Below are 21,787 nucleotides of genomic sequence, written 5' to 3'. Positions count from 1 at the left end.
ACATACACACGCAGACCTAACACACACCGTGCAAGTTCCATGAGGGGTAGCAGTTTGTCCACCCTGTTAGGCCTAGGACAGTGGCAAGAACACGGTAGATCCTCGGAAAATACGGGATAGACAGGGAAATGCAGGCAAATGGCATTTCTCCTTTGACCACTCTCCCCTACTGTCCTGCTCCACCAGCCACACTTCTGCCTGTCTCCTCCACCACACCACCAGCAGGAGAAAAAAAAAAAAAAAAAACCCCAAACACTATTATCTAGCTTGAAATTTCTTTGAAAAGAATCATGTATCGTAAGTAGGCAGACCAAGAGCCTCCTAAAAATTACTTGCATTTTCAGTCAGGGGAAAGTCAACCCTTCTTGGAGACGTGCCATGAAAACAATCAGGCTTCAGAGCAATTCGGGCCGTATAACAGCCACCAAAATTACATTTTTTAAGTGGGGTTCTGTGGGTTTTTTTTTTTTTTTTTCTGGTTTGTTTGTTTTAATTTAAAATGCTGTTAAAGTTAAATGCCCCTGGATCTGACACTGTCTTTCTCTTGCAACCCGATGAATCACATTTACCGTGAGATGAAATCTGGTGTTAAATGCTCTGCATGACAGCATATGGTCGGGGCCAAGCTTAACACAACAGAGTTCTGTAATTTAGATTGGCTGTAATGAGGCACCACAATATTGTTGTCAGTGTTGGTGTGTGTGTGTGTGTGTGTGTGTGTGTGAGAGAGAGAGAGAGAGAGGGAGTCTGCAAGCCAGCTCAAAGCTTGCAACAGAACAGCAACTTCTCTTCAGCCCTTCACACAATTCAAACAGAAACTCCCACTGCCATTGCACTTGGCCACCTGTTGCCAGTAAAACTAGCAAGGCTTGTATATTCAGTGCAAATACACTTTGGTATTAACTAATGAGGCTTCCTGATGCTGACAAGCAGTTAATAGATCTGAAAATTCAGCAATTCCAACCACCACCACCAACAAAAAAATCCTTCATCTGTGATACACAGTTTCTCCATCGAATTCCTAGCTCAGAGTAAAGCTAATATATTTTCTTCAAGGGGAAGGCTACTTTCTCAGCCAGGAAATTTGGTAGAGGCTTATGTTATTCTGATCCATCCCCCTCTCCCCTCTGTGTAATATTCACCAAAAGAAATGAACGGGAAAGGACTGAAAATGTATACTCCAAATGCAGTATTCTCGGGGACCCCTGGGAACACAGACTGCAGTCACTTTGACAAGTGAGAGCCATCATTTTTGAATTTTAAATTCACGGGGAAAACCTCACGTAATTTGTCTGTTCCTTCATGAGTGACAACTCCTTCACTCAGTAATGAAGTTATGTGCATATACTGCATCTAAGACTTCATACATGGCACTGAGTGGGTTACAACAAAAGAAAGATACATTTATTTTCTCAAGAAGTGAACAACTTGTGGAGTTAGCTCCAGAAAAGGAGCCACCTGGGACTCTGATGGGATGAACTTCTCGCCACCTGACTCACAGTTTTTCAAGGTTTGAAGACCCCTTAAAAAATTCATCTCTTTCCAGACACTGAGAAATAGAATCTCTTTTTCATTCCTGGAAGCCTGAAGTAAGCCCAAGGTCATAGGGACGTCATCATGCAGGTGTATCATCACTTTATTGTTGTGGTCTTTCTGGAGTAAAGAATCTAATACTTTCTTCATCTGTTCCCTGAGGGATAAGTTCTGCTCAAGGGAACAGTACCCACTAAGTCCCTGGCCAGCCATTTAGAATAGAAACAAGGCCATTTTCGCCTTGTGGTGCAGAAAGCCTCTATTTCCTCTGCTATCAACCTTCCTTATCTCCTATAGAAAATATTTATTGAATAGTTACTCCGTGCCAAGCCCCATGCTTCGGGGTACTGGGTCCACAGAGTAAGCAAAACAGGTTGTGAGAACTGTCTCACAGAGTTTACATTTGTAGTCTAATGGTACTGAAAGATAATAAAATGGGCAATAACAATCTGGAAGAACAGGCTGTAAATCCCATCTACATGTTAAGGGTCAGGAGATGCTTCCTGCAGGGAATCGTATCTAAGCTACGATAGGCTAGCTTACTGTCCAGGAAGATTCACTCTCTGTGCCCTGTGTTCATGATCCTTGACTTTGGGTGTTATTCTATGACTTGCTCGCCCAATGGGATGTTCGTGGACATGGACTGAACTAAAAGATTAAAATGTGCTTCACCAAACTGACTCGCCCTCTGGTGCCTCTGCCATGAGTATGAGAAGAACATGTCCCAGCTCTCCTGTTGGTACAAGGAGGACAAAAGGCACTCGGGTTAGTCACCCAGCTGACCTTCAGGCCTGCAGCTTGGTGCAGAGCCTCCAGCTGTGCCCAGCTTCCATCACCTGACCTTCAGGTGTGTGAGTCCAGAGGAAGTAAAACAGCTGTGCAGCCAACCCGCAGCCTGCAGCACCTCCCCGTTGACTCAGAGAACAGCTGATCAGAGCCAGAGCCTAGACTCCCAGGAAGTCCTACAAGTAAGGCTACAATATAAGAGGGGCTTCCCAGGCGGCTCAGTGGTAAAGAATCTGCCTGCCAAGAAGGAGTCTTAGGTTTCATCCCTGGGCCAGGAAGATCTCCTAGAGAAGGCAATGGCACCCCAGTCCAGTATTCTTGCCTGGGAAATCCCATGGACTGAGGAGCCTGGTAGGCTGCAGTCCATGGGGTCGCTAAGAGTCGGACACAACTGAGTGACTTCACTTTCACTTTCATGCATTGGAGAAGGAAATGGCAACCCACTCCAGTATTCTTGCCTGGGAAATCTCATGGACAGAGGAGGCTGGTGGGCTACAGTCCCTGGAGTTGCAAAGAGTTGGAGACGACTTAACAACTAAAGAATAGTAGCAGCAGCAGCAGAGGATAAGAAGTAATGGAAGCAAAATAAATGGATTTATATTTTCATCTAAAAGCAATGGGAAGCCATTTCAAGGCTTTAAGTAGGAAAACAGTGCGATCAGATTTGGTATCAGAATGATCACACTGGCTCTACCGTGGAGAGTTGATCAGAAAGGCTGTTAACGGATCTGAAATTAAATCTGGAGAGATAGGTTAGGCAGCTGGGACAGACATCTAGGAGGAAATGATGGGGGCTCGGACTTGGATCATGGCAAAGGGGGCGACAAAAATGGTTTGAGAGGGCTAGAAGAGTCGAGGTTGACCATCCATGAGGGTTTGGACCCAGAGTGTCTCATTTAGAATTTACACCTGTAAGTAAGAAGAGTGTGACACAGGAGCTGTAACAGATGTGCCCAGTGCCTTCTGAGGACAAGTGTGCTCACAGACTGCCCATAACTGGCAGGGATAAAGTGAACAACCAAAGAACAACCCTTCCCCTGACCTGCACGCCGCACACTGTGCCCCCCGCGTAAGATGCTGCATGGGCTCCAAACTGAGCATGAGTTAGCGCTTCCCCTGCGAAGCCTTCTCTGACGCCCGCCCACACCCCAGACAGATTCGGGGCCTCTCTCCTCCATCCTCCCATGGTGTTCACGCTCGTCGTGGGCCCAGAACTGCCCCAAGTGTGTTATCTGTACGCAGGCGTCAGCCCTTCCTGGGCCTGCTGCCACACAGGGTTGGGGGCTGGATTCCCTTACATCTTTGCTGCGAGAGAAACCCAAGGAGGCCTCACCTCATGTGCCTGAAGTGAGAGAGGATGAGGAGGAGTTGGGCCAGACGCCGGTGCTGCTGCTGCAGAGTCAGGCCTGCTTTGGCCATCAGATGGATCAAGGTGTCTGTGATCTTGTCCAGGACGCGGTGGATGTGGTCCTTCTCTTCCAGAGACCTCAGAGTGCTGGACAGAAATGTGTACACTCCTGAATGTGCAGAGAAAGAGAGAGAGACTCAAAGCGGATAAGGGGTGATACTGAGACAGTGCCCCTCTGAAGCCCCCACCCTCCACGCCCAACCACTGAGAAGTGGAGGATCTGTTTGGTCCAGGCAACTATGCAAACTCCTCATGAATATACGTGTCTGAGAGCATGTGTCTAGGAAACTCATGTCACCTCCTGTGTGTGAGCCAGTTTCCAGGGTTTGTCATCCAGATTTCCTAGAAAGGCTCTGCTTGCTTTGGGGCCGTGACAGTCATACCAGCCATCTCTTCTCTGACAGGCCTTTCGCCAGTGCTAACTATCCTGTTAACGCTGATGACAGCTCCAGGAAGGCAGCATTATCGCTCCATTTCACACGAAGAAACCAAAGTGCAAAAAAACTGTATTAACTTGTGGAGTGAACTCAACGGGACAGAGCAGAGTTGAGAATAACCCCAATGTGCCGACTCCACATCCAGTCTTATAATGGAAACTCTCAGAAGACACGTGACACCCTAGGTGAGATGCACAGAGTGAGTAAAAGGGATTTACTAAGTGATTGACAGGTAACATTTGCAGGTAGGACTTAATCTGCTGCTACACTTCAGGTCAGGCTTGGAGCCTTCGTACTTTTCAGGCTCAGCTGAAAGGTTTATGATAGGAAGGGCGAAAGGACCCTGGGAAGTGCTGTTTTTCATCGCCAAGTGCGCCCTCTTGCCTTTCTTCTGGTAGTAAACCCCTGCTCTTGGAGCCACAGGTAGTCTTCAGACTAAAATTAGACAATCGGGTCACTCGATTCCTTTGGATAGCATTAGCCTCGCACTGGAAAATCAGAGCTTTTTCTGAGCTTGTATATGGCTTCCTTGGTTAAGATGGTAAAGAATCAGCCTGCAATGTCGGAGATGTAGGTTTGATCCCTAGGTGGGGAAGATCCCCTGGAGAAGGGCATGGCAACCCACTCCAGTGGTCTTGCCTGGAGAATTCCATGGACTGAAGAGCCTGGTGGGCTACAGTCCACAGGGTTGCCAAGAGTTGGACGCAACTAAGCACAACAACAACAACAAATACGGAAGCTGTGGATGCAAATTCCTTCCTCTAGGGGGGAGGTGCTTGGAGGATGAGGATATGGGGCTTGTAAGTGCCACCTTCCCAGTAGGAGAGGCTCCCCCTGCTGAGTGGAGCCAAAAAACAACCGGCAGAGGTGATAGTTCCAGAGGTGATAGTTCCGTGGATGGGGGAGGGGGCGGGGAGGGAGGGGAGAAATCGCGGTTCCCCTCATAAGGTCCTCGTCCCTACTTCTTCCATCTGACCTTAAAGCTTCCATCATATCCTTTTAAACACACAGATCCATAAATTTCCTGTTTGCTTAAGACAGTGTGAGTTGGATTTCTGTGACTTGCAACTGAAAGAATCCAGACGCTTCAAGTTGGGAGTTCAGGAGACAAGGAAGGTGAGTGATAAGAGGTGAGAAGTATTGAAAGCAAACGGAAGGCAGGATGGAGCAGTCTTGTCTCGAGACTGCAGCGATGGATGCTCTATCAAGTGAGCACTGCAGAAGCCAACTTGTCCTGCTCAAAGCACAGCCCCTTGAAGGGAGCAGATGACGAAGGCAATGGCACCCCACTCCAATATTCTTGCCTGGAAAATCCCGTGGACAGAGGAGCCTGGTGGGCTGCAGTCCATGGGGTTGATAAGAGTCGGACACGACTGAGTGACTACACTTTCACTTTTCACTTTCATGCACTGGAGAAGGAAATGGCAACCCACTCCAGTGTTCTTGCCTGGAGAATCCCAGGGACGGGGGAGCCTGGTGGGCTGCCGTCTATGGGGTCGCACAGAGTCGGACACAACTGAAGTGACTTAGCATACATCTATTTAACAACATTATTTTCGGTCTTATTAGTCCACTGGCCCTCCCATAAATATATTTCTCCTTCTCCCCTCCCCCCATCCTCACTGGGTATTTTCAAGTTAAAGGCCCCCCAGTTTATGAATCCCCGACTCTGTGCTGGTGGCGCAGTGATGAGTTACTGCTCACGCCGCAGCCTGTAGGATGAAAATGGGGAAAACGCCCACACAGAGGAACTCATAGTAAACACAGTTGTAACTGCCCAGAATGGGAAACAGCTAATATTCAAAACAAATACAGCAACAACAAAACCAGAACGGCCAGGCTCCTGGCTTACAGGCTGTAGAATAATGTAGCTTTTGGTACCCGGAGGCGTTCTTGTCCAAAGGAAACAGAGCCCAGCATAAGTAAGCAGTGGACAGGCAGTGGGACGAGAAAGAAATTGCTGGATTACTTATGTTCCCTGTGGGCTTCTGATAGAGAAAGGTTGTGCTCATTAGAAAAAAGGGCACATGTCCAGTGCCTTGGGGTGGACCCGGAGGTAACGGGTGGCCAGGGAGGTGTGCACCAGTGGGTTGGGGGGCCCGGGACAGCCCCTGCTGAGCCCCACGGCCCTGCCTCTCCCTGCCCTTATGTCATCACACACACATTCTAGCCTGGTGTCTCTCAGAAGCCCTGCCGTCTGGCTGGAATATCCAGGGAACCTGCCCAGGCCACAGAGCTGACTGAATCCAACTTGGATGATGCATTTTCTACCAATTTCCTTTTTTTTTTGTTGTTACCACCCAGGATGCTGGCCTCACTCACCAATCATCCCATTCTTGTTCAAGGAAACCACAGAACGGAGGAGCTTCCACGCCTCTGCACCTGCTCGTCCTGCTTGTGCGCCCGGGGTGAGAGCGGCTGGTACAGAGCTGCGGACGTGTTGAGACCCCGCGTGGCACCCTCCCCTCGCCAGCGGAGGCCAGAGCCTTGGCACGCAGGCTCCTGGAAGTGCAGCCCACCTCCCACTGCTGGTTCCCCCTCCTGTACTCGTCCTCCCTCCAGCCTGCTCTCCCTGAGAAGTGTGCGTGCACTGCGCTAGGAGACAGGGATTCCAAGCCTTCTCTTAGGTGTTAATGTCGTAAGAGCAGCTACTGCCTGTGGAGGGTTGCTTTTCTTAACTGACTTTCCGGATACCTGCCATTCTCAGAACAAGCTTGTTTTTCTAGTCCTGTTTTGGCACCAACACAGCTTATCATCTCATCCTTGTCAGCAGATGCTTCCTAGCTGTGCGAATATACTTAGAAATAAACATACAGTCCTGCTGGAATGCCAATAATCGACAACAGCAGCCATCTTCTTTCTGGGCTTTTCTGGCAAGGAAAAAAAAAAAAACAAAAAACAAGTGGTCCCAGTTTGTTATCTATTGCTCGTAAGGGGCCAGTGGAGAGAAACAACAGAAATCCTAATTCCCAGAAGGCTTCAGGTGCTCTGGCAAGAGCCAAACTAGGGCTTCTGGTACTTTTCTTACCCCAGGTGGTCCCTGCCACCCTGGACAGCTGTGCCACTGTTCCCAGCAGCACAGAGCCAGTGATCAGACAGTGCGGGCCTTCAGAAAGTCTTACAACAAGGCAGGCTTTTGCAACTCCCCAGGCTGCTCCAAATCCCCAAAATGGAAAAAACAATCTGTATGTCATTATCCAGGCTCGAAGCGCTGTTGGCAAATCCGAGCTTCTATGTATTCTGAATCCTGCGGCCAAACACTGGGAGTCTCGGGAAGACTCTATGGAGAAAAATCTGGTGGTAGAAAGGAAGGGGGAGCAGAAGCACCTGGACACCCGGTAGAGAAGAGAGCTCAGCCTTTCTCTGGCTCTCACTGCCTTGAGCTTCTGCGCTCTCCTTCCTCCTCTTGCTCTGCTCAGACACTCCCTTCCTTCCTTCCTTCCTTCCTCTTTTCCACTCCGTCCCGCAGGAACACCCTTGTTGCCCCTTCATCACTTTCCCAGATGGTGCAGTCTTCTCTTCGGGAAGCTGGAAGAATGCAGATATGGAGACGGCGGTGCACACCTGCACGTGGCTGTATCCAGAGGAAACACGAACAGGACCCGAGGAACACACGCCCGGGCGCTGACCTCCACCGGGTGGGGGGCGCATCCAGCTGTTCTCGGAGAAGTGAGGAAGGAAGACGCTGATGCTTCAGAGCAAAGTCTTCAAGTAAGGCCACTTGTTTTTTCCTTTTCTTTTCTAGAAGGACGAATATGACAGTGGACCCTGGGAGGGTCCTTGTGTCCACAGCAGCTCGACCAGAAAAGCAAAGGGAACGGCTCAAAGGAAAAAAGAAACCCCCAGCTGTAAGTGGTCTAGACCTGAAAGCTGCTGCTCTGCTGGAATTAAAAAGGAACTTTTGGGGGGACTCAGCACATGAAGGACTCAGTGACTCCTCTGCAGATCAGACTCTTAGGTGTGCTGCTGCGCATGGCTCCCACAGTCAAACTGGTATGTTTGCTCTTAAGTGCCTTCTCAGTGGACAGTTTCACGAGTGCCACATTCGTTTTAGGCATCACATCTGATGGCTGCTCCTCCTCCTGGCACTGTGGGTCCTGTAGGATGTTGGATGGCTCGTGGTGGCTGAAGCTAGTTAGTGAGAAGGGCTGTGCTGGATATCCTACAATATGTGGGACAGTCCCACAGAATGAAGGACTTCTTTTCTCTTTCTTTTTTAAAGGGCAGATAATTTCATACTTAAAGTTAGAAATTCACTTCACCAAAATAGATACCATCCATCATTACAGATGCATTAACCATCAAAGATTTTGAGTTCCAGTTTCTTTGTGTGTGTGTATGTGAGTGTGTGTGTATGTTCTGTGGCAGAGTTTTCCTTTTTTAACATTTCTGATTAGAGGATAATTACTTTACACAACTGAGCACACACATGCACACATGCATAAAAGTGAAAGTGTTAGTCACTCAGACGTCTCCCACTCTCTGTGACCCCATGGACTATAGCCCACCAGGCTCCTCTGTCCATGGGATTCTCTAGGCAAGAATACTGGAGTGGGTTGCCATGCCCTCCTCCAGGGCATCTTCCTGACTCAGGGATCAGACCTATATCTCTTATGTCTCAGGCATTGGCAGGCAGTTTCTTTACCACTGGTGCCACCTGGGAAGCCCATGCATTATAAATACATGTAAGCATTTTACTACTTTATCAGTTTTTGTACTGTAGTCAAGCCTGGGCATCCGCATTGAAATATACAGCATTTTATTTTAAATTAGTTTAATATTATCCCTCCTTTATGACTATTTCGAAATTATCTGAAATTATATTTTTTAAAAAAGATATACATGTATAGACTATTATTTATTTCATTCTAGGCTATTCAAAGGAATATGCATGTTTTATTGGACTGGTGTTGGTTCCTGGCAATTCCTTTTTTTTTTTTTTCCCTGCATTCAAGCTTAATTGTATATTTAATGGCTTTTTCCTTAAGCACAGTTTTATTTTATTTTTAAATTAATTTTTATTAGCATATAGTTGCTTTACAATGTTGTATAGTTTCTGCTGTACAGCAAAGTGAAACAGATATACATACATCCCTTCTGTTTTGGGTTTCCTTCCCAGTTTCAGTCACCACAGAGCACTGCGCAGAGTTCCCTGTGCTATATAATAGGTTTTCATTTGAAGTTCCTGGCAATTCTAAGAGATTTATCTCCAGAGTTTGTGATTCCCAAGCATGGCTGTCTCTCAGTCTCTTCTGTGGGGTTTTCCAAGATGTGGCTGTTCAGGTTCCAGCCAAATCTGCTGACCAAAAGCTGGAATTTGAGCTCTTGTATCTGTGCTTCTTAAAAACTCCCCACTGAGGAGTCTGATGCCTAGCTAGGATTAAGAATCACATGATTACCATGATTTGCTCTTTTATGGCCACTACTATGTAAGCTCTTAGAAACACGGACTATATCTTCAGTGAAAAGTGTCTTATCCCAATGCTGAAACTACTTTGAGAATTTCCTTCCCAACTTCCTCGCCATGTTGTGGTCCCCTATGCTTCTTTCCCCTTTCTGGCTGGGTTGATTAGAATGGAGATAACTCTTAGGATGACCATGGAAGTCACCCAATTAATATTGCAGAGTCCTTGTACAACCACATGGAAGAAGGCTCTGGCACTAACCTATTCAAGCACCCAGTGATATTAAGTAAACAAGAACAAACCTTCATGTGTTTGCAACATTATACATTTTGGAAACTATTTGTTATAGTTGTTCTACTCTAAGGCAAGATGAGAAGTATTTTATGACTTACTGACTGTATCAATGAATAAACTGTATAAATCAGACAAAGTCCAAGTGATGCTTGGTACACCTCCTTTTGTTGCCATTTTCTGCATTCCTAAGGCCTTAGGTTGCATGAAACTGAAAGTGTTAGTCACTCAGTCAGGTCTGACTCTTTGCGATCCCGTGGACTGTAGCCCACCAGACTCCTTTGTCCATGGGATTCTCCAGGCAGGAATACTGGAGTGGGTTGCCATTTCCTTCTCTAGTGGATCTTCCCGACCCAGGAATCGAACCTGGGTCTCCTACATTGCAGGCAGATTCTTTACTGACTGAGCCACCAGGGAAGTCCTTAGGTTGCATAGTTATAAATTATAACAAAATGTGGCAATATAAATCATTTCTCTTCCCAAATGCCAATATTGCCACATTTTGTCATAGAAAGAATGATGTAGATTCTAGAACCACCTTATCATCTCCTGTCATGCTAACCATTCCTTCTGAATACTAACATAATTCATAGCAACCAATAAGTTCAAAGAATCAAGAGGGAAGCCCAGGATGTCAGAATGTTTAGTCATCATTCAAAGATGCTGCTCCCAACATTATTAAGGTTTCAAAGACTGCAGAGTACCATGCAGGAACTGACTTCTCATTTCTTGAACTGAACAAAAAGAGTATTGCCTTGAGCAATATTTGTCCGGAGGCAGGAAATGTCCATCCTTCTAGCACTGTGTGATTATTTACTAAAAGGTGAAGAACTTTTCATAACTCCCAGTCCTTGAGCAAATGTTTACTATTACTCTAGTCTTTGTAAGATCACACACTCCTCCAATCATCGTCTAAGTGGTCTCATAGTGAGGTCTCACAGTGAAGATAAGTATTCTCGTCACAGCACAACAGGGACCACAGCAGTCCTTTCATTTTGGCATCACTATAACACCCACAAGTAGTCCCGTGGCACAGATGACTATGAACTCATTCACGAATGATTCAGTGACATTTATCAATTTAGCATAATTTTTAGTGAAATCTAATAGATATCCACTTATATGCCTTCAAGCTGACTCAAAGGACAAACCTCTAAATGATTTCAGGTGGTGAAACTGATGACTTGATTTAATTGACCTGAAAAGAAATCCCAAAAGTGTATTTAAAAAAAAATTTTTTTAGGACTTTCCTGGTGGTCCAGTGGTTAAGAATTCACCATTGCAGGGAACATGGGTTCAATCCCTGATCCGGGAAGATCCTGCATGCCTCAGGGCAACTACACCTGTGCACCACAACAGTTGAGCCTATGCTCCAGAGCCCATGAGTCGTAACTACTGAGTCGATGTGCCGCAAGCACTAAAGCCCTCGCCTAGAGCCTGTGCTCCTATGCACAGCAACGAAGACCTAGCACAGCCAAAATAAATACAATGTTAAAAGAAAAATAAAATAATTTTACTGGTATCCACGTGTCTCACTCCTATACATAAAATCACCGTCTTTACTTTTTGTAATAAATAGCCCCCTAGCCTTATACCTTTTAGGATGAAGCCATTATGAATCTATATTGCTGACCCAAGGATCAAAGCCCTGTCTCTTGCATTTCAGGCAGATTCTTTAGCATCTGAGCCATCAGGGAAGCCCTATGTTGCTTAGGGGCCTCCTTTTTGTTAGTTATGTCTGTAATATATGAAGAAACAGCCAGGTTTCTGATTTTCCTATTCCTCAGTCAATTACTACCTTTGTGAGATCAAGAAGAAGACAGTCAGAAGAGATAACTTGATGGAAAACGGGTGGCCTGTCTAATACAATGGAGTTTGTTCACCGGTTCCATGTGGAACTCCTAGTCCAGGTGAGCTGGCCTGGTCTCGAAAGGTCTTGAGGGTTTCTTTTTTTTCCCCCAGAAAACGTAGGTTAAAGCAGTCTGGATGGATTTGTTTCCCTGCATCTCACCTTTTCTCACTTGCCATTTCAAAGACAATGGAGCAATAGCACAGAGCTGGAAGCAGCTCTTCACACATGGGGGCAGATTTATTTTCCAAAAATGATCACAATGATATCTCCCATCCAACATGGGTTTCCAGAATGTGATCTTGGCACTCCTGTCATGGAGATGTGTGAGTTATGCCCCTCCCTGGAGGCTGGGTGGACCCATGATTTGCTTGCAATCAATAGAATGGGATAGATGACAGTGCCTGGCTTCCAAGGTACAATATGCTTGTCATATAAGGCATACAGCTTCTGCCTGTCAACTGACACTTGCTTCTGGAGCCCTCACTGCCTTCCTTGTAAGAGGCACAGTGCAACAGGCCACGAAGAAGCCAAGGCCACAGATAAGCACCACAGCTGACTGTTGGCTGACGCGCCAGCCAACAGCCAGCATCAGTAGGCAGTATGTGAGCAAAGACCTTTAAGATGTCTCGAGCCAATGACTATCAAATTACTGTTAGTGGATGACCCTCACCTGAGGCCCCAGACATGATGAAGAAGGAACAGTGCATGCCCTCTGTGTCTATCCAAATCCATGATTGAGACAATCCAAACCCTTTTTTCTCTTCTCTTAGCCATTAAATTTTGAGGTGATTTATTCCACTGCAGCAGGGCACAGAGCACACCTGGGTGTCTGCATGAGACAGGCAAAGTAGAGACTAGACTCCTGATCTGGTACATCATGAAATGAGCAAGCATTTGAGTACTTCCGGCTCCACATGTGGAATCCTCCCAACTCCCGATGCCTCAACCCTGCCCTGAATCTCCACTCTGGTTAGTATAATGGTCAGGGCTTGAGCTCATCCTATCAGACGCTATGCACAGTTAACAAATTTCATAACAACTGCCCAGCTGATGATCAAAATAAATGGATCTTCCCCTAATTGGCAACCTCATATATATCGGCACCCTACTTTCTTATCAGAGGAATTCCCAGGTGATGCTAGTGGTAAAGAATCCATCTACCAATGCAGGAGACATAAGAGACGTGGGTTCGATCCCTGGGTCAGGACGATCCTCTGGAGGAGAGCATGGCAAGAGAAGAGGACACTCAAATTCTCAGCTGCAGCATCCTTATCAGGTTGTAATAAATAGGCCTTGTAGAGATTTGCCTAAAGGAGAGTTTTTACATTGAACAACTAGTCTATTTTATTTTATTTTTATTAAAAGCCGGTAGACCTTATAATGGAATGTGTTCTCTCTGCTTTGGCCCAGCGAAGAAGCTGAGAGCCAAATTTGTGGCCCACTCCTAGGAACTGTACAGATGGACTGCTGTGTGCTAATCTGACTCCTGAATTTATTATTTTCTTCACATTATTTCCCCTTTTTTCAGATTGTGTCAATTACTAACTTCCTCATTTTGCATCACATGAAATTCAGTAGGCCATTTCAAATCCTTTGTGGAACAAAGGCATACATAAACAAAATAAAGAACATGCCGCCCTCCTCTGTCAAAGCAATAAACAGGGTTAGCGTGAATACAAATGTTTATAAAACATCATTAAACATTCATCTGACTCAACCGCAAAGCCAAAAAAAGGCGATATATGATCTAAGAATATACAGCACGTTGAATGCACATGTTCTTGTCATTCTGAGTTGAACAGCACTGTTTAAAAATCCTGTGATGATCTACGCTGGTCACTGTGAAGTGACACCTTCTTGTGTGATTGTAAAGGCCACCCCTTCTGGTTTGGGTTTGCATGTTTATCTTCAGAGCCACAGAGATGCAGATATATTCTCTCCCCTTTTCCTAGATAGAGAATGAAAATGGTGAAATGGCTGACACTTCTCACTGATTATTTTGAAAAAGATAATTACTGTCCAAAATTACTGTTTCAGAAAGATAAGTGGACATGTAGATGATACCTATTCTTCAGATGTATCAGTTCCATCATTTCAAGAGAGCTCTGCATTAGATGAAAATTGTGTTGAAAAAGTGTCGCATGACTGTGACAGGGCTGTCTCGTTTCTCCTTAACAGAGCCTTGTGAGAGGATGTATTACATCGTAAAAAAGGAGACACAGAATTCTAGAATTGTGGATTTAACTTAAGTTTCATGGTTTTTCGCACCATTTGGAGGAACAAAATCCTTTTAAAAGAGTGAACTTCCTGTGAAACCTTCACATATAAACTGAATGAAGTCAAATCTCTCTGATTAAAGCAGAAGAAATGGGAAAGTGGAGACTAGAGGTTGGTCCCTCAGCCTCTCCCTCTCTGATTCACGCCCGGATCCTTTGATGACTGGAGGCTCCTTCTGACACACAGGGCTCGAGCAGAAGGTTTACAAACCACTGATCTCAGGACCATGAGAAGACAAGCCACAGACTGGGAGAAAATATTTGCAAAAGACACATCTACTAGAGGACTCTTAGCAAAATAAATAAGAACTTGAAACTCAAGAAAGAGAAAATCAATGACCCAATTAAAAACTGGGCAAAAGACCTGGACAGAGACCTCACCAAAGAAGAGATAGAAGATAGGCCAATAAAAAGACCCTTCACATCATATGTCAATTGTTGTTGCTGTCGTTCAGTCACTCAGTTGTGTCCGCCACTTTGCAACCCCATGAACTGCAGCATGCCAGGCTTCCCTGTCCTTCACTATCTCCAAGAGGTTGCTCAAACTCATGTCCATTGAGTCGGTGATGCCATCCAACCGTCTCATGCTCTGTTGCCCCCCCTTCTCTTCTTGCCCTCAATCTTTCCCAGCATCAGGGTCTTTTCCAATGAGTCAGCTCTTCGCATCAGGTAGAGAATTGATGAGAACAACAGGGAGATGCACCTACACACCTATTAGAAGGACCAAAATCTAAATGCCGACACAGCAAATGCTGGCGAGGATGCGGAGTAGCAGAAACTCTCACTCATGGCTGGAAGAAATGAAAAATGGTGTAGCCACTTTGGAAGACAATTTGGCCAATTTTTACTAAACATACTCTTTGTATATAAGCCATCAATCATGCTCCTTGATAGTTACCAAAATGAGTTGAACATTTATGTCTACACAAAACCTTCATGTGGACATTTATGGCACCATTACCCGTAACTGCCAAAGCTTGGAGGCAAGATATCCTATAGTAGGTAAGTGGATTTGAAAGTGAAGTCCCTCAGTCGTGTCCGACTCTTTGTGACCCCATGGACTGTAGTCTACCAGGCTCCTCCCTCCATGGGATTCTCCAGGCAAGAATACTGGAGTGGGTTGCCATTTCCTTCTCCAGGGGATCTTCCTGACCCAGGGATCGAACCCGCGTCTCCACATTCCAGGCAGACACTTTAACCTCTGAGCCACCAGGGAAGGTAAGTGGATAAACTGTGGTAAATCCAGACAATGGAAGATTATTCAGGGCTATAAAGAAATGAGCTATCAAGGCATCAAAAGACATGGAAGAATCTTAAATTCATATTACTACGTGTAAGAAGATAATCTGAAAAGACTACATAATGTATGATTCCAACTATATGACATTCTGCAAAAGATGAAACTAAGAAGACAGTAAAAGATACCAGTGGTTTATAGGAGTTATGGAAATGGGTGGGATGAATAGAGCACAGAGGATTTTTAGGGCAGAATGTCCTCAATGTCTTAAATATCATACAATATGGAGACTACTCCGTACATTACTGTACTGAAGGATACATGTCATTTTACATTTTTCAAAACCCACAGAATGCAGAACACCAAGCACGTGCATGTGAAAGGGACCCTTAAATTAAACTACAAGCTTTAGGTGATAAAGGTATGTAAACATAAGTTTATCAATTCAAACAAATCATTGATACATCTCTGGTACGGGATTTTGATAGTGAAGGCAGCTGGGGGTGGGGTGGGGATGGGGTTACATGGGGAATCTGTACCTTCCCCCAGCTTTGCTATGAACCAAAAACTGCTCTAAAAAATAAATTTTACAAAAAAATATTTTTATTAATTTTTAAAATTGAAGTATAGTTGATTTATAATGTTATGCCAATCTCTGCTGCACAGCAAAGTGACTCAGGTAAACACATACAGACATTCTTTAAATAAAGAAATATTTTTATTAATTTTTAAAATTGAAGTATAGTTGATTTATAATATTATGCCAATCTCTGCTGCACAGCAAAGTGACTCAGGTAAACACATATAGACATTCTTTAAATAAAGAAATATTTTTATTAATTTTTAAAATTGAAGTATAGTTGATTTACAATGTTATGCCAATCTCTGCTGCACAGCAAATTGACTCAGGTAAACAAATATAGACGTTCTTTAAATATTTTTTTCTTTTCTTTCTATATTTTTTTCTTGGTCTGCACTGCACAGCATGTGGGATCTTAGTTCCCTGATCAGAGATGGAACCCATGACCTTTGTGTTGGAAGCGGGAAGTCTTAACCACTAGACGACCAAAAAGAAATTATTTTTAATGTAAAAAGGCCCCCTACTGATCCACTCATTATTTTACTTGCTGGGAAACAAAGGCTCAGAGAGCTGGGGCTGGTGGATGCTGTTGCTGGGAGGGTTTTCAGATAGAACATAAGGCTGGACTTGCCAGAGGTCACCCTGTGGGTATAAATGGCAAAGCTGGAACTAACACTCCAATACTCCTCATTCCCGGCCAGTGGTCAAAGGCCACACAAAGAATTTCCTAACTTCCAGTTTGTGAAAAACTGGAAATGACTGCCAACAACAGTCTCGCCTCCAGAGATACTTGAGAAAACTAACAATTCCCCTGGGATGATTTAGGAGCACTCCAGAATTTCAAAACATTAGGTGCAAGATGGCTGAGCAGAGGTGCTGATGGACTGAGGCCTCTGCCTCTTTAATTACGAATGTTTATCAAGATGTTACCAACGGTCACCTTTGTGTGGTGAAACGGATTACTTGGGAGATTATTTTTCTTGGTGGCTTTTCTGTATTTTCCAAGTTCCCTGCCTTGGGCATGCATGCCTTTCATAATCTGGTGAAAGAAAATGCTATTGCAAATACAAAATCAAAGTGTCTTTCACTTCCATTATTTCACAAGCTTTGCCAATGCCTGGACTGATGGGAGGGAAACCCAAGCTGATGAATGGATCTCCCAAGGACTAAGGAGCTTGCTGTAGAGACATTCCTTGTTACTATTTTCATAATATTTCTATCATCGGTAAGGCTGTTCATGTTTCTGAAACTTCTAAGTTTGCCATTTTGGCAGAAAATGGAACTAACAAATTTGTTACTAAAGCTTCTGAGAAAAATTTTCTTAGTTGGAAATACCTCCAACATGTCATCAGTAACCTGAGTTACTTATCTAAGTACAAAAAAAGATTAGCCTCAAAAGACTGGTAGCCCATCTTCCTCCAGGATTGGCAAGCTAAATTGCAAAGGAAGCAGAGCATTAAGGTCTTACTAGAAGGAGCTGAGTGCCTGGCTTTCACTGAGTGTGAAGGTTATATTCTCCCACTTAAAGAGTAACATCTGCTCTACCAAAATAAGTAAGAGCAGATGCTTCGCCATCTAGATGAAGATGAATTTTGCATTCTGGATTGAATTTATCAGTACTGTTGCTGCCAATTTTAAAGACTAAACAAATTGTTGCTGCCAGTGCCCCCTCCTGCAGTCATGCTTAGCTCCTTGGTCCAACAGCCCATTATCTGACTGCTTCCAGTTGTAAGAACTGGAGACTAGATTACACTTAGTCCTTGGGATCCATGAGATCAGACAGGGCATTCCTGGAACCAGCAGTTTCTTGATCACTAGAGAAGGGCACAGCTAGAGGGGCTTTCCTGGTGGCCTAGATGGTAAAGAAACTGCCTGCAATGCGGGAGACCTGGGTTTGATCCCTGGGTTGGGAAGATCCCCTGGAGGAGGGCATGGCAACCCACTCTGTATTCTTACTTGGAGAATCTCCATAGACAGAAGAGCCTGGCAGGCTACAGTCCATGGAGTTGCAAAGAGTCGGACACAACTGAGCAACTAAGCACAGAGCAGCCGCGGGGTCACATGGTAAGCTGTTCGTCCGAGCTGGTTATTGACAAGGAAAAGTCATGTCAATCACACAAACCCAGAACCCAGAGCACATGAAAGCTTTGGGAGACCAGGTTCTCCTTCCAGAGATGAGATTTTAAAGGGAGGTTAAACTTACAGCCATTCAACCTCTTGGCTCTCTGTTTGTAAATATCCCTCAATAAAAACAGTGGCAAAGGGATCAAAGACAGAAGGTAAGAAACTAAATGCCAGCCCTCTGTGCATCCTGACTGCCTGGAATAAGAGCAGTTCACCAGCACAGTGTCTGTGCAAGTCATAAAATTGAAAAATGATGTAACAAACAACTACATACATAATAGATTGTAAAATATGACCACATTCTCTGATACGATAAATTGCTTCAAAAGAAGTGAGCTTGGGGTGTTTGCAATATGACGTTTATAATATGCTCTGTGTAGAAACTCCTGCCTGGGGGTTTTCACAGCTGAGGGCAGTAGCTTGAGGGGAGCAAGCTGTCTACTGTCTTTGCTGTTCCAGGAGATACCCCACTTCTGTCTTCTGCATACATGATAAGGTTACATTTATATAAATGTGTAATTTAATAAAGCTTTCTGGGCAGTAGGCAATATGTATGAAAAGATTTAATGAACCTTATACTCTTCTACTAATGCCAAAGAAGCTGAATGGTTCTATGAAGATCTACAAGACCTTCCAGAACTAATACCAAAAAAGATGTCCTTTTCATCATAGAGGACTGGAATGCAAAAGTAGGAGGTCAAGAGGTACCTGGTATAACAGGGAAGTTTGGCCTTGGAGTACAAAATGAAGAAGGGAAGGCTAACAGAGTTTTGCCAAGAGAACACATTGGTCATAGTGAACACCCTCTTCCAACAACACAAGAGAAGACTCTACACATGGCCATCACCAGATGGTCAATACCGGAATCAGACTGGTCATGTTCTTTGTAGCCAAAGATGGAGAAGCTCTATACAGTCAGCCAAAACAAGATCTGGAGCTTTCTGTAGCTCAGATCTTGAACTCCTTATGGTCAAATTCAGACTTAAGTTGAAGAAAGTAGGGAAAACCACTAGACCATTCAGGTATGACCTAAATCAAATCCCTTCCAATTATACAGTGGCAGTGACAAATAGATACAAGGGATTATTAGATCTGAAAGACAGAGTGCCTGAAGAATTATGGACAGCGGTTCGTGACATTGTACAGGAGACAGGGATCAAGACCACCCCCAAGAAAAAGAAAGGCAAAAAGGCAAATGGATTGTCTGAGGAGGCCTTACAAATAGCCAAGAAAAGAAGAGAAGCTAAAGGCAAAGGAAAAAAGGAAAGATATACCTAGCCATCTGAATGCAGAGTTCCAAAGAATAGCAAGCAGACATAAGAAAGCCTTCCTCATCAATTAATGCAAAGAAATAGAGGAAAACAATAGAATGGGAAAGACTAGAGATCTCTTCAAGAAAATTAGAGATACCAAGGGAACGTGTCATGCAAAGATGGGCTCGATACAGGACAGAAATGGTATGGACCCAACAGAAGCAGAAGATATTAAGAAGAGGTGGCAAGAATACACAGAAGAACTATACAAAAAAGATCTTCATGACCCAGATAATCATAATCACCTAAAGCCAGACATCCTGGAATGTAATGTTAAGTAGGCCTTAGGAAGCATCACTACTCAGAAAGCTAGCAGAGGTGATGGAATTCCAGTTGAGCTCTTTCAAATCCTAAAAGATGATGCTGTGAAAGTGCTGCACTCAATATGCCAGCAAATTTGGAAAACTCAGCAGTGGCCACAGGACTGAAAAAGCTCAGTTTTCATTCCAATCCCAAAGAAAGGCAATGCCAAAGAATGCTCAAACTACCGCACAATTGCACTCATCTCACACGCTAGTAAAGTAATGCTCAAAATTCTCCAACCCAGGCTTCAACAAATACATGAACCATGAACTTCCAGATGTTCAAGCTGGATTTAGAAAAGGCAAAGGAACCAGAGATCAAATTGTCAACATCTGTTGGATCACAGAAAATGAAAGCAAGCTCTAGAAAAACATCTATTTCTGCTTTATTGACTATGCCAAAGCCTTTGACTATGTGGATCACAACAAACTGTGGAAAATTCTTAAAGCGATGGGAATATCAGACCACCTGCCTGCCTCAAGAAATCTTTATGCAGATCAAGAAGCAACAGTTAGAACCAGACATCATACAACAGACTAGTTCCAAATATGGAAAGGAGTACATCAAGGCTGTATATTGTCACCCTGCTTATTTAACTCATATGCAGAGTACATCATGTGAAATGCCAGGCTGGATGAAGCACAAGCTGGAATGAAGATTGCCAGGAGAAATATCAGTAACCTCAGATACGCAGATGACACCACCCTTATGGCAGAAAGTGAAGAAAAACTAAAGAGCCTCTTGATGAGAGTGAAAAAGCTGGCTTAAACTCAACATTCAAAATACTAAGATCATGGCATCTGGTCCCATCACTTCATGGCAAATATATGAGGAAACAGTGGAAACGGTGACAAATTTTACTTTCTTGGGCTCCAAAATCACTGCATATGGTGACCACAGCCATGAAACTAAAAGAAGCTTGCTCCTTGGAAGAAAAGCTATGACCAACCTAGACAGCATATTAAAAAGCAGAGACATTACTTTGCTAACAAAGGTCCATCTAGTCAAAACTAGGGTTTCTCCAGTAGTCATGTATTGTGAAAGTTGGACCATAAAGAAAGCTAAGCAGTGTAGAATTGATGCTTTTGACCTGTGGTGTTGCAGAAGACTCTTGAGAGTTCCTTGGACTACAAGGAGATAAAACCAGTCATCCTGAAGAAAACCAGTCCTGAATATTCATTGGAAGGACTGATGCTGAAGCTGAAGTTCCTACACTTTGGCCATGGGGTGTGAAGAACTGACTCAATGGAAAAGACCCTGATGCTGGGAAAGACTGAAGGCAGAAGGATAAGGGGACAAGAGAGGAAGAGATGGCTGGATGGCATCACTGACTCGATGGACATGAGTTTGAGCAAGTTCTGGGAGTTGGTGATGGGCAGGGAAGCCTGGTGTGCTGCAGTCCATGGGCTTGCAAAGAGTCTGACACGCCTCAGTGGCTAAACTGAATTGAAGGGGTCTTCCTCACGTACGGATTGAACCTTCATTTCCTGCATTGGCAGGAAGGTTGTTTACCGCTTATCTACCAGAGAAACGCAAGCTAGTATATGTGTGGTGCTGTCACTTCAGTTGTGTCCGATTCTGTGCCTCTGTGCGACTGACCCTAAGGACTATAGCCTGCCAGGCTCCTCTGTCCATGAAATTCTCCAGGCAAAAATGCTGGAATGAGTTGCCATGCCCTCCTCCAAAGGATCTTCCCAACCCAGGAGTCGAAACCACATCTCTTACTTCTCCTGCATTGGCAGGCAGATTCTTTACCACTAGCGCCATCTGGGCAGACCCTAATATATAGTAGCTTATAAATCACTGAAAGTGAACGTGTTAGTCTCTCAGCCATGTATGACTCTTTGGGACCCTGTGGACTGTAGCCTGCCATGCTGCTCTGTCCATGGAATTCCCTAGGCAAGAATACTAGAGTTGGTTGCCATTTCCATCTCCAGGAGATCTCTGTCTTTATTTCATTAGAAGAAAAATGGAAAGAAAAGTAGATATAAAGTTAAAAACTCAGAGAAATTAGAACTGAGGCAACCCTCAAGCTACCCCAACATACAAAAGTAGCCATCCACTCCCTGCAGGAAAGAGTAACCATCCACTTCCTTCAGGAAAGAGTAGCCACCTACTCCCTGCAGGAAATCACTGAAGAAAGCTGAGGCTGATGCAGTGTTCAAGGACCAGGACTCCAAAGAAGAGCAGAGAGTTTGTTTTTCCATCTTTCTTTCAAATCAAGTGAAGCAGGTGGATGTAA

General features: G+C 44.5%; 1 protein-coding gene across 4 annotated transcripts in view; it reads right to left on the bottom strand.

Moving 5' to 3' along the window:
- Positions 1–21,787, bottom strand: part of ESR1 (estrogen receptor 1) — a 410,467-nt gene that overhangs the window by 5,802 nt on the left and 382,878 nt on the right. For all 4 annotated transcript variants that reach the window (XM_070796395.1, XM_070796393.1, XM_070796396.1 and 1 more), the window contains one exon: positions 3,653–3,836. In XM_070796395.1, coding sequence (XP_070652496.1) covers positions 3,653–3,836 — 184 coding nt within the window. The remainder of the gene's footprint in view (positions 1–3,652; positions 3,837–21,787) is intronic.

Source organism: Bos indicus, chromosome 9 (genome assembly GCF_029378745.1).
Source record: "Bos indicus isolate NIAB-ARS_2022 breed Sahiwal x Tharparkar chromosome 9, NIAB-ARS_B.indTharparkar_mat_pri_1.0, whole genome shotgun sequence".
NCBI lineage: Eukaryota > Metazoa > Chordata > Mammalia > Artiodactyla > Bovidae > Bos > Bos indicus.
This window is presented reverse-complemented; position numbering and strand designations above follow the sequence as displayed.